Raw genomic sequence first — 12,044 nt, 5'->3', positions numbered from 1 at the left:
CGTGGCGCCCCCCCCCCCCGATGTTTTTTACCATTGCATACAGAGCGAAAAGTGGCTATTCTTTATCCGCCCCCTCCCCCCCCCCCCCCCCGGGAAAAAAATTTTGCGTACGCTTCTGTCGGAAAGCGGGGTAAGATGGGGAAGAGGGTGTCCGGTTACCACTTTCAAGAATATAAAATTTTTGAACTATTTTTTAGACATATCCGCGTTTAATTTATGATCGAGCATTTCTAGTAGCTACGTCTCATATCTGTGACATTACGTGTGTAGCACTGTGAAGCATGATTTAGGAAGACGCAAAGTAGTTTGTTGATGCTTGCATGCCATCATTAGAACTGCTACTTCCTCCCAAGCAGCTCCCTCTCTGGCACTGCTATCACGGCAACTGGCCAGTTACCCTCTTAGTGTTGTAGGAGCTACTACCACCACAATTCCACCGCAACTATGGCTTGCCTTATCGATCGTTATCATTCATTCGAACCGAGAATAAGTTTTGTATTCATCGCGTGACGTCAGATGTGCGCAAGTACGAGCTACTCCTTGAAGCGTTCCGGCAACAGGCATTGGTTCAGATTCGCGACATCCTCACGCGACCTTCTGATGAAGTTCCGTATATGATATTTACAGACTCTTCTTCTCCACCTCATTGATTCTGCGCAATAGCTTGGGAACAGAAGTACCGCCCGATTCATACGCCACCTGCAGCCTCTCGTTGGGGACCAGCTGGGCTTCTTGACGCAGCTATATCACGGGAGCTGTTTCTGTACCATCTTCCAACTAACGTGGGAATGACTCTTGTCTCAGCTCAACATAAGACCCTGCCGGAGCTCACAGAAATGGCTGACGCCATGATGGACGTTGCTCCGACAGCCATCAACGCTGCCCGTACCGCTCCAGTTTCCAAAACAGATTTCCTTCGAGAAACGGTAAAAGATCTCGCAGCTCAAGTAGCCGACTTTCATGGCCTGTTGGTAGAAAGCGTACATCGTGCTCACTGATTGAAACAGTGTCACTTATAAGTAAGTATTGCACATACTTTCGCTCTCACTGCTTTCATATTGAGTCGCATTGGTGTAATTTCAAGTTAAACGCATATATAAGAACCAACATTACCTTTAAAGACCAGATTCGTCATGACATGACGTGATTATCTTGACAAATTGAGCATGCCAATCGCTATACTAAAAAATATGATGTTGCGTTTAAATCCATGAACACTGTATATATGCGACTACCTCGCTGTAGTACAAGGTTAATAAAAAAAAACGCAGAAAACATCAACATCGATGAATCACTGCGAAGAAAATTACAAATGCAGGGTTGGCCAAGACAACTGTGGTTATCTCTTTGTATAAAGGTGGGATCTTACGCAGCTTGAATGCAGTTTACATGTTGCTAGTACACTGGTGGGCAGGGCAGGTATTTCAAATTCATCAGTCTTTAGATAATGTCTTGTTAGTGTAAACATATATTAAAAAAAGAGCAACTAGAAGACGGGTTTCTTCAGATTCAAGCTATTCTAAATACGCCTTCAGAACCAACAAAAACTTCAAAAAAAAAAAAAAAAGCTTCGTATTTGCGAAAGAGCACACACAAGGAAATCGCGAAACAATTACGAACAAACAAACAGAGAGACCAACAGACACAAACAAACCAACACTATGCTTTTCATCGTGGGCGAATTGTGGAGACTGCTATATGATTTCGTGCAAATACGCGAAACAAGGCTTGTAACGTATGCGAAGTTCGACGGCAGCAGCAAGGCTCTTATCTCGATGATTGGAGGCACCGAAAAAGCGGGCCTTGATAATTTTCGATCAGCGCGATAGAAGAATGACTACATAAGCAGTGCGACATGTCTCGTTTGCAACACGCCGTGACTCAGTACATGTTAGAGCAAACAAAGCTGCATTGAGTAAACTAGCGCGCTCATCTCAGAAACAGCTTTGATATGAACAGAAGCTTCGGATTTCGCTAAACGCTGCGGCATCCGCACGTTCTTCAATATCTATTCATGTAACAGCACCTGACATTTTAGGAACTCGCCTAAGGTTCAACTTTAGAGAAGCACTGATTTTTGGGTGAGTTGGGTTTGCACAGTAGTCCATTGCTATCTGTACAGTGTGTGTAAGGAATAGCATATGAGGTCCCGTTGTCATTTCGTTATTAGTTAATAAAGTTGTACTAATCACATCGAAAACAGTACTTTGAAAATTACGTTCGAAGTTCTGACTAAAAAACGCGTGACATCAGAACCGCAGTACCTCAAGGTGTAGTATACAGGTGTTCCTTTTGAAGGCGAAGCTCCATATGCCATAGGTCGTGCGTCCGCGAAGTATGTAGTAGTCATCGTAGTAGTAGGTCTACCCACCTCTACGGCCGGACTAGAGGAGCGACACGTGCGCACCCTTTTCAATTGAGGAGGAAACCCGCGCACGTTAATCATAAATAGAAAGATAGTTGTTTCTGATGAAATGTAACTTACAGAGACGAGTACTGTTGACTTGATCTCCAATAAAATTTGCCTTGAAGTGGATGCTTCCTAAAGAAACTAGTATCAGAAGAACGAATTTTGAGCACCTTCTGACCAGAAAGGGTTGCTTCGTTAGACTCACTTGGCGTAACCTCCTTAATGGAATTACTCCCAGCCAACGTTAGCCCTTGCAGTCCCCACTGGTCTTCCCAAGGACGTCATGTGAGTGAACTATCCATGGAAAGCTATTGTGTAATTGTATTGAAATACTTGTCTTTATTGCTGTGGCCACCGGATAAAAAAATGAACAACACGAAGGGACGCGAAAAACTAACAAAAACACAACAAAAAAGTCAATAATTGAATTCAACAATCAACACAAAAACGTAAAGCGAAACAACGAAAACAAAAACTGAAATGGGCTCAAAATTTTTATACTCTGTTGCGAAACCTATTAATGCAAATCAATCTCCCCCTTAGAACTGATGAACTTAAGGAGGTAAATCGTGCTGACTAAACCCAAGGGCTGAGTCTAGCTCTACAGTTTCCCGACAGACTATGCTCCTCGCTCCGAAGACCATGCCGCAGGATTAAAAAGTCTTCTGTGGATCGAACAGATTTTTTAGAACCCGATATTTCGCACCTTTCTCGCTCGCCTTGTGCTTCAGCACCCTTTGATTTGCATCCCAGACGATCGCCAGGCCCATCACCATCACCTGGTCGCCAGACTCAACAACCAAGTCAGGTTTGAGTCTGACGCCCTCCCTTGTGGTAAATCTCGGCTCCTCACGAACCGTAAGAGCCGGATTTATTTTCCTGATCAACCTGGCGACCTGTCTGGAGACATAGTTGTGACGTTCTCTGCGAGAAAGGTGGACAGACTCGCATTCCTGGCAAACGTGGAATGCCGCCTCTGGCTTTTCACCACAACGGCGGCATCTATAGCCTCGAAGCGGGGTCTGTGCAGTGTTTATTTGTTAGAGCTCTGGTTGGGTTTAGATTAGTCCGCAACCTAAGTCCCCTGATTTAGTCCCCATCCTTCAACAATTCGGAATCGTGGCTAAGCCACTTATTTGCGAGGGCCTGGTCCCGATGTGTTAATAGATCTTTATTTGTGTAGTTTGTCTTCAAACGAGATCACCCCTTCTGTGAGCCTCTCTGAAGCGTCACAGTCACTTCAGCGGTTGCAGTTATGCCTGACGGCACCTCAAACAGTGAAGAGATACGGGTAAAGTTCCTGTTTAATACTATATCGAATAGACAGTCCACGAACAGACTGCCAAGTCCATGGGCAGGAACTGTTTCTCGTCCATGGCAAGTTATCTTTTCACCCACTTTTATTTCTTCATATTTACATTAGAATTCGGTCTAATAACTTCCCCTATACTTTACTTGGCATTATTTTCTGCTAGATCTCATTATTATTGCGTCAAAACACGGAAAAACGAGCTCTTAAGTGTACGCTTCTTTCCCTTATTCATTAACGAGGGTCTCTTACTGGCAGACTTGGTGCCTTAAGTTGTATACGAGGGACTACTGGTCAGCTGCCAGCTCGTAATAAGTTCACGTGCTGCGTGACGCCACACAGGCTCATAAAGAGTGTGCCACGCTTGCCGCCTTGGCTACTGAGGGCGCTAACACACACTCTCACGTTTAAATTCACATATATACCCAGTAAAGTGGCTGAGGGTATAGACGCTGTGGTAGCTCAGTGGTAGAGCATCTAACGCGTTATTCGAAGTTCGCAGGTTCGGCCCACGGCAAGTTATCTTCTCACCCACTTTTCTTTCTTCACATTTACCGTACAATTCGGTCTAATAACTTTCCGTATACTTTCCTTGGCAGTATTGTCAATATTGTTTGTTAGATCACACACACACACACACACACACACACACACACACACACACACACACACACACACACACACACACACACACACACACACACACACACACACACACACATATATATATATATATATATATATATATATATATATATATATATATATATATATATATATATATATATGTATATATATATATATATATATATATATATATATATATATATATATATATATATATATATATATATATATATATATATATATATATATATATATATATATATATATATAAACGCTGCTAGCACCTGAAGTGCGTTTTTTGTATTTGGATAGTTTTTCGTCAAACTAATTTCAACATCTTGACTCGCATTGATCACCTGTCTATGGATATTGCCTCACGCCTTCTGATCGCTGAGGAGGAGAGGTTGAGGAGAATAAAAGGCACTTTTTTCGCCTCTATAGGTGAGAGCATAGCTCAGCGTCAGGCTATTGTTGCCATGCGTGCACATAATGGGCTTATCTGGTGACATTGGCACTCTATTGGCAAAGGGTTCAATATCGAGCGGACCTGCGGCCCAGTATTGCTTGTCTCCTGTATTGGACCACGTATATATTTTTTTCGATACGGGATGTCCGGAAAGATGGAGTTTACAGACTAAGCTGTAAGCAGTATCAAAATAAATGTGTTGTTTTCTCTAAGGGATGCGATGCTATCGGAAGCTGTTATAAGCACGACGATCGGCAAAGTTGTGTAAATATAGCTGCTTCGCCAGTGTCTGTGGTTTGCTTGTGTCACTCTGGACGAGTAATTTACGCCATGCTGCCTTCCTGTTTTGAAATATAAAGGGCAGAGTATATTTGGACCTCAGCAGCTCGATGTGACGTAACTAGAACAGAAACGTCCCATCACAGGTGGAGCGGCATGTCACCGTGAGCCCTGGGGGTGGAATGGCTATGCTAGTGAAACTATTGAGAAACGCGAAGCGGCATGACGTAGTTTACTGGTTGGAAATGACAGTTTTCTTTTTCACTATCGTATCTTTCCTTCATGATGAAACTGAACTGCTCTATTGCAATACGACATTATATTGCACCAAGTTGCTCAATCTGCAGTACTTATATCAATGCCATCTTACGAAGTGTCAGGCTTTAAATGATATCTGGTGTAGGCGCTATTAGAAGGCCATATGACGTTAGATAAATAAATAAATGAAATGATGCCTCATATAGATCGGCGTTCTTGAAAGCATGGCCTGCCCGCATAAAGGAGACGATGAATACTTTTGCCACATGCCCATTGAGTGGCACTCACCAGAATCGGATAGAAGGGCTGAATGAGAGAGAAGGCAGCTGAAATCCAGAACTCGCTGTGCACCAGAGGCAGTAGCCAGGCGTCGCGCCTGAGCTTTTCCCAGCAACCGGTCGGTGCCTCCGCTTGGCCCTTCGATTTGGCGTTGTCGGAGTCGTCCTTCCATAACGCCGAGCCGTAGCTGGGGTACACCGTCCTGGCGACATCGGTGCCGTCGTTAGCGGAGCGCTCGCAAGATTCGAACGCCCTGTTGACGAACGCCGTTCCCTTGGCCGAGGCGTTGCTGGCTCCACTTCCGCCGAAGCTGCCGGAAAAGCCGTTCTTCGCCGTTAGCGACGCCGCCATCTCCGGTCAGCGCGTCACAACCACACCGGGATCTGCTGATCTGTAGTCGGCGTGAGTTACGCAGTCTGCGTGAAAGAGGGTGAGGGCATAGAGGGAGGTTGCGAAATCGACAAAACGCGAGAAAGAGTAATGAGGGGCTTCATCAAACTTTTGTCCGTAGCCAGAAAGAGTTTGGCGATAAGCGGGAAATTATCTAGAACTCACCACACGTCACTTGCGCTGTGTAAGCTGTCGCGATTTGCTTGGAAGGGGGAAAGGGAGCGAGGGCACGCATTCCGAGAGATAAAAGCTCGGCTTTCCCGGTCAATCCCTTCTGCGAGCAACGGCTTCGTTTTGTTTTGACGCTTGCCTTGACGAACGCGTGCTGCTAAAGATTTAGGCAATGTGCTGTCAGAAATGATTTTTCTTGGTTGTATTTAATTGCAAACAATATCTTTGCGAAGTAAAAACACTAATCGTATACATTTACACCTGCATCACGAAGGCGCGTCGGTATGTAAATAAAGACAAATAATAAGTGGTTAGAAAAGTTCATTATTAAGGAGAAAACTTTGGGTGCCTCATCAAACGGCCACTTTACCGGCGACCGTCCTGCGAAGTCGGTATGAGTGATGCAAGAAGTGATGGACACTTGACGTAATCACGACTTCACCAATCGCAAAACTGTGTGGTGTTATCATGACGTCACAAATTTTGGTGTGACGTAACGCGAGGTAGTGCCGCATAGTGCCGTTGTAATGCCCTCCTTCGGGCGGCGCACAAAAACCAGATAGCGCGTGTCCTCGAGCGAACAAAATGAAGGTAGCGCTTGGCACGACTCGTGTTCCCCGCTTCCTTCCTCATACGTTGACTGGGAGGAAGAAAAAGATGGCGTATGCTTTCGAATAGTCTTAGATGAACGTACAAGGGAGCCTGTAAGGCTTTTCTTTCTATTTTTGCTTTTAGATTTATTGACTTTGCCGTAAATAGAGTTAATAGCAAAAATTAGTCATCAGTAAATAACAGTTACCATCATTTTGCCAACACAAGTGATCAGTTAGTAACATTAGTCACCACTTAGTCAACATAATCCGCATCTAGCACGTTCAGGTAGAGTGTAAGTAAAACAATATAGCGAAGTCATTGAGCTAACTTCGGCTTCGGCCCCTACTCAACACCAGAAATAAAACATTGCAATCCCTCGTAACAGTGGATGGAGCCGTAAATGCTGTAGGCCCGTGTGCTGAGATTTGGGTGCATTTTGAAGAAGCCTACGTGGTCGACATTTCCGGAGCCCTCCACTACGGCGTCTCTAATAATTATACGGTGGTTTCGGGACGTTAAACCCCACATGTCAACATCGTGACAGCATATGAAAGGGCAACGATCATCTTCGAAATGTTCCTACCGCGCAGAATTCAGCTCGGAGACCGACCGAGCACGCGCCACAAATGCCAGCTACGCCCTTAACTGCCTTGGTCCTGATGCGATGAACAGCCGTAATTTGTGTAGGTTCAGAAACTTAATAGCACGGACAGACGCAAAAGGGACGAGAAAAGAAGGGACGCTGACAAGCGCTAACTGCGTTCCTTCTTTTCTAGTCCCTTGGGGTTGCTATCCGCGCTATTACGTTTCCGATGATGGAAGATCAACCATCCCCATCTGCCGCCATGTCTTGTAGGAACATGAATCTCTAAATCTCTACACTTTATCAACGAAATTATTCTTTTGCAACTCACCTGTTTACTTAGACACGATGTGCAGCTTGTACTAACTCCCGCTTGGAAGGTGTTCGACAATGGTGAACTCGTTCAACGCGAGGAAACACTTGCGCTGCATTCGGTGGCTGGCGTCATATTTATGTCAGCCGCCTCTAGGAGCCTTTTCCGGGCAAATGTGGGAGTGATTATGAACCAGCGACGGCTCTTAAAATTTCTGCAAACTGTTGTCTCAGTTTATGCGAGCTGATTGCAGCTGCGTGCACGCACGCGTCAGAGGGATGAGCACGTTGTGCCGCACTGCTGGTCTTGGTTAATTTGTTTTGTGCTTTTCTTCGCTACAGGTGGCAAAGCTAGTGCTAGCGCTGCGTTGAGCCAGGCGTGTCCTTCTCAGTTGTCAGTTGCTGTGTGCAGTACAACACTGGTTATATTGCAACACTGAGTGAAAGGTGGCCATGGAAGGGTTTTGAAGTCCGAAAGCAATGGTATGATTATGAGAGGCGCCGTGGTTGAGAGCTCTGAAAACTTTGACCCTCTGGGGTTGTTTAACGTGCACCCAAGTCTAAGCACAAGGACATTACCGCCGCCATCAAAAAGGCCGTCGCCGCGGCGACCATTTGATCCTGTGACCTGCGGGTCAGTACTCGAGAACTACAACCCCTAGACCACCGTGGAGGATCCAAGGTGGCCACATAATCTACTGTAGACATTTCCTGAAGTTGTCTCCGATTAGTAGAGAATTCCTGCTCAGATGAGCGACCTGCTAAAACTTTGCAGTTACCCTTACTGTGAACAAATGAACGTTATCACGATTCGGTTGATAAGGAGCTGGTAACTGCAGCAGGGTGTATTAAACGTGAAGCTGCTAGCTACAGGTAATTTGTACTTCATTGGGAAAGACTCCCGATTTCGGCATGCGCCACACGGTAACCACAACAGCAGGGGCACGCAGCAGGGGCACGCCCTGCTGTCGAGTACAGCAGGTGGGATGATTAACCGAAAATTCTGCTTGCTGAAGCGGAGCGCGTGGAGCACATGAAAGAGAGAGAAAATTACAGTGATATACAAAAAATGAAAGAGAAAATAAACAAAAAGTGTGAAAGAACGTAATACAAAGAAAAGTACAGGAATTTACGAAATAACTGCTTAGAAAGATAGAAGGACAAATAGATACAGAAAGAGAGACAAAGAGATAGAAAGCAACAGACGTGAGAAGGAGGTAGGAAGAACTGAGAGCAAGACAAAAAGAAAAAGGAATGAACAGAAGCAAACTCAGAGAAAGAAGCAAAGAGAGAGAGAAAGAGACAACGAGATATAAAGAAAGAGAAACCAATACATGAAGGGATAGATAGAGATGAAAATACTGAAAAAAGTACAGAGAAAGAAAAATATAAGGAGCGAGAAAGAGATACCTATAAAGACAAATAAACAATAAAAGTTCATAAAAAGACATATAAAAACCTGAGCAAAAAAGACTGAAAAAAAATAAATAGAAACAAGGAAGTCCATCCAGCCTCATCTTCCATTGTGCTTGGCACCTCAGTGCGAACTGACGTAACTTAATTTCTTCTTCTCTCGCATGAACGAGTTGTGAGTAGACTTCTAAAAAACTTCGTGCACCAAATTAACCGAAGTGATGTTAGAGTTAAAAGTCTACTTTAAACTTGAAAAAAGAAAAAAAAAGACAGCGCAAAGGCAGCGCGAGGAATGTGACACAAGGACGGGCGCTACATGTGTCACCTTCCTTCCTCGAGGCTTTGCGCAGAACTAACAAGAAACAGATGTAAAGCAACGGGAACAGCCACATAAAGAAAACTTTAGTGAAATTTGTGGCAATGGTTACAACGAAGCACAGAATAGAACCAACACCTGAGTTAAACTGAGGCACATGGTATTTATGAGAATGGAATGTAACAAAAATGCAGGCAACAGGCTGAGAAATGATGAAAGCGGCAGACACATGATATGGACTTTAGCCTCGTGTAGTGTGTCGTCGGTCGAGAAACCTTAAGAACAGAGCAGAGTGGGTCAGGGAACAAACGGGCGTTAAGGACATCGTATTTGAAATCAAGAAGAAAAAATGGACGTAAGCCGGGCACTTAGCGTGAATGAAAAATAACCGCTTGTCATTAAGCGTAACTGACTGGATTCCGAAAAAAGGCAAACGCACGAGGGGTATACAAAAAGTTAGGTTGGCCGATAGGATTAGAAAGTTCGTAGGTATAACGTGGAAGCAGAAAACACAAGACCGGATTGATTGGCAGATCATCGCCTTTGCACTGCAGTGGGGGCAGTCAGGCAGATAGCTATGATGAACAGACAATTATGCTAAGGAAAGTATAGGGGATAATATTTCTATTAAATGTAATTGTGAAGAAAGACAAAGGGACGAAAATATAACTTGCCGAGGGCAGGGACCAAACTTGCGACCTTAGAATAACGTGTCCGATGTTCTGCCAACTGAGCTACCACAAGCTTTGAGGGATGTGTAGGTAGACCAATTTTGTTTTTCGTGGTACAGGTATACGTAAACAGAATGAGCAAGTGGTTCTTAGCGCCGTGTCCGTCTCTTTTGGTCTGTCTTGTTTCTTACGCTGTTTTAAATTCGGTAGCCTACCAACAAGTTGAATTCAAGATAGCAATACAAACATATTTGCTTCTGTAAAAAATAAAAAAAGGTAAGGGCTGTGCACACAAACATAATAAAAAGTAGCACACTACATAAACGCCGTTTATGTTCACACTTCGTCGAAAACAAAGGTTAGGAAGAAGCTTGCAAATTCTCACGCGCTGCTTTTACTCTCCAAACACTTGCCCGTTTGCTTTGAGCAGTGATCTCACTTACTTGATCTATTAGTTCGGCTAACACCCCTGTCACACGGCAAATATAATGTCATATACAACGGATGTCATTCGTTTGTAATGTTATTTGTTGACTGTCACGCGGGGAAACTGGTATCATTTGATGAAAATAACATTTTCGGTCGAATGAGTTTCTGAGAAACATTCGCATTCAATTTTGAACCGAATGAATAGTCTCAACGCCAGGGGCTTTTGGGAGGAGGACTGTTAACTTAGGTGTACGTAACTTTTATCATTTATAAATATCTTGTTCTTTACTAGATCAAATTATTACTGGTTTGATAACATAATAGCACTCGCGAAAGTTAAAAAAAACTACTCTCAACTATGACACTGCTCCTATGACACTGCTCCTATGACATTACTCCTATGACACTGCTTTCTGAAATGATACAGTTAATTCCAGACAGTGTACTCCTGAGTGGAGATTTCAATCTACCAGATTTTGACTGGATAACCAGTGGTACACAAAACAGGTCGTCAGTGTATACTTTGTTCGGCGAATTCTTGAGAGTGTTTGGTTTTTGTCAATATGTGAATGTTCCAACGAGACATGATGCCATTATGGATTTAATATTATGTAATGACCCAAATATTGTTTCCACTGTGTCGGTGATTCCTGGTATAAGTGACCATAAGGCCATTGTGGCAGATTTAAAGATAGAATACTGCCAAGTAGCACAGGCAATACCCCGAAAAATTTTCCTGTATGAACAAGGTGACTACGATTCTGTTTCTGCAGAATTAGAGTCGTATTACCCAACATTGTTGCTTTTGGCAGAAAGTCGTTGCTGTTTAGCTCTGTGGTCTTATTTTCGTGATAAGCTACTTCACGCAGTTGAAGCTCATGTACCAAACAGAATTCTAAAGAAGAGAACAAAACAAAAGCCTTGGTTTAATAAAGACATTCGCAGGTTAATTAGGAAAGCACGAAGTTCGTGCAGAAAATTTCGCGATAGGAGTACCACGTCTAATGAACAAGAGCTAAGGCATGCAAAGCTGACACTGAAATCGGCAATAAAAACAAGGAAGGATACTTTTTTTGCCCAATTAAGCGATAGGTTAAAGCAAAACCCGAAAGAGTTCTGGAAGTATGTTAAACAAACTAGAAAAGACGATATAAGCATTCCTGCTCTGACCGTGGAGGGTGATACCTTGTGCACCGATGAAGAAAAAGCTGAAGCTTTTAACAACTATTTCGAATCAGTTTTTACTCAAAGCACACCTGGCGATGTGGGGGCGCTTCCAGTCACGTGGACTTCCATGAAAGAAGTGGAGGTTGACATTACTGGTGTTGATTGCTTGTTACGGCAGATAGATACAACTAAAGCAGTTGGACCAGATGGTTTATCACCATTTGTTCTTGAAAACTGCCACAGCGTTATTGTAAAGTATTTATGCGTTATATATGAAATTACACTAAATACTGGAGTTGTCCCACATGACTGGAAAGTTGCAAACGTTATCCCGGTTCATAAATCAGGTGATAAAAAGCTTGTCGAAAAC

At 43.6% G+C, this 12,044-nt stretch overlaps 1 protein-coding gene across 3 annotated transcripts in view; it reads right to left on the bottom strand.

Moving 5' to 3' along the window:
* The window catches only part of LOC119175031 (MFS-type transporter SLC18B1), a 46,929-nt gene that overhangs the window by 19,705 nt on the left and 15,180 nt on the right, over positions 1-12,044 (bottom strand). For 2 of the 3 annotated variants that reach the window (XM_075894831.1, XM_037426205.2), the window contains exon 2: positions 5,638-6,044. The exons of the other annotated variant lie outside the window; for it this stretch is intronic. In XM_075894831.1, the coding sequence (XP_075750946.1) occupies positions 5,638-5,979 (342 nt within the window). In that variant the 5' untranslated portion in view covers positions 5,980-6,044. The remainder of the gene's footprint in view (positions 1-5,637; positions 6,045-12,044) is intronic. 3 annotated transcript variants of the gene reach the window in all.

This window comes from Rhipicephalus microplus, chromosome 5 (genome assembly GCF_043290135.1).
Source record: "Rhipicephalus microplus isolate Deutch F79 chromosome 5, USDA_Rmic, whole genome shotgun sequence".
NCBI lineage: Eukaryota > Metazoa > Arthropoda > Arachnida > Ixodida > Ixodidae > Rhipicephalus > Rhipicephalus microplus.
Note: the sequence above shows the minus strand (reverse complement) of the source record. Positions and strands in the feature narration are given on the sequence as shown.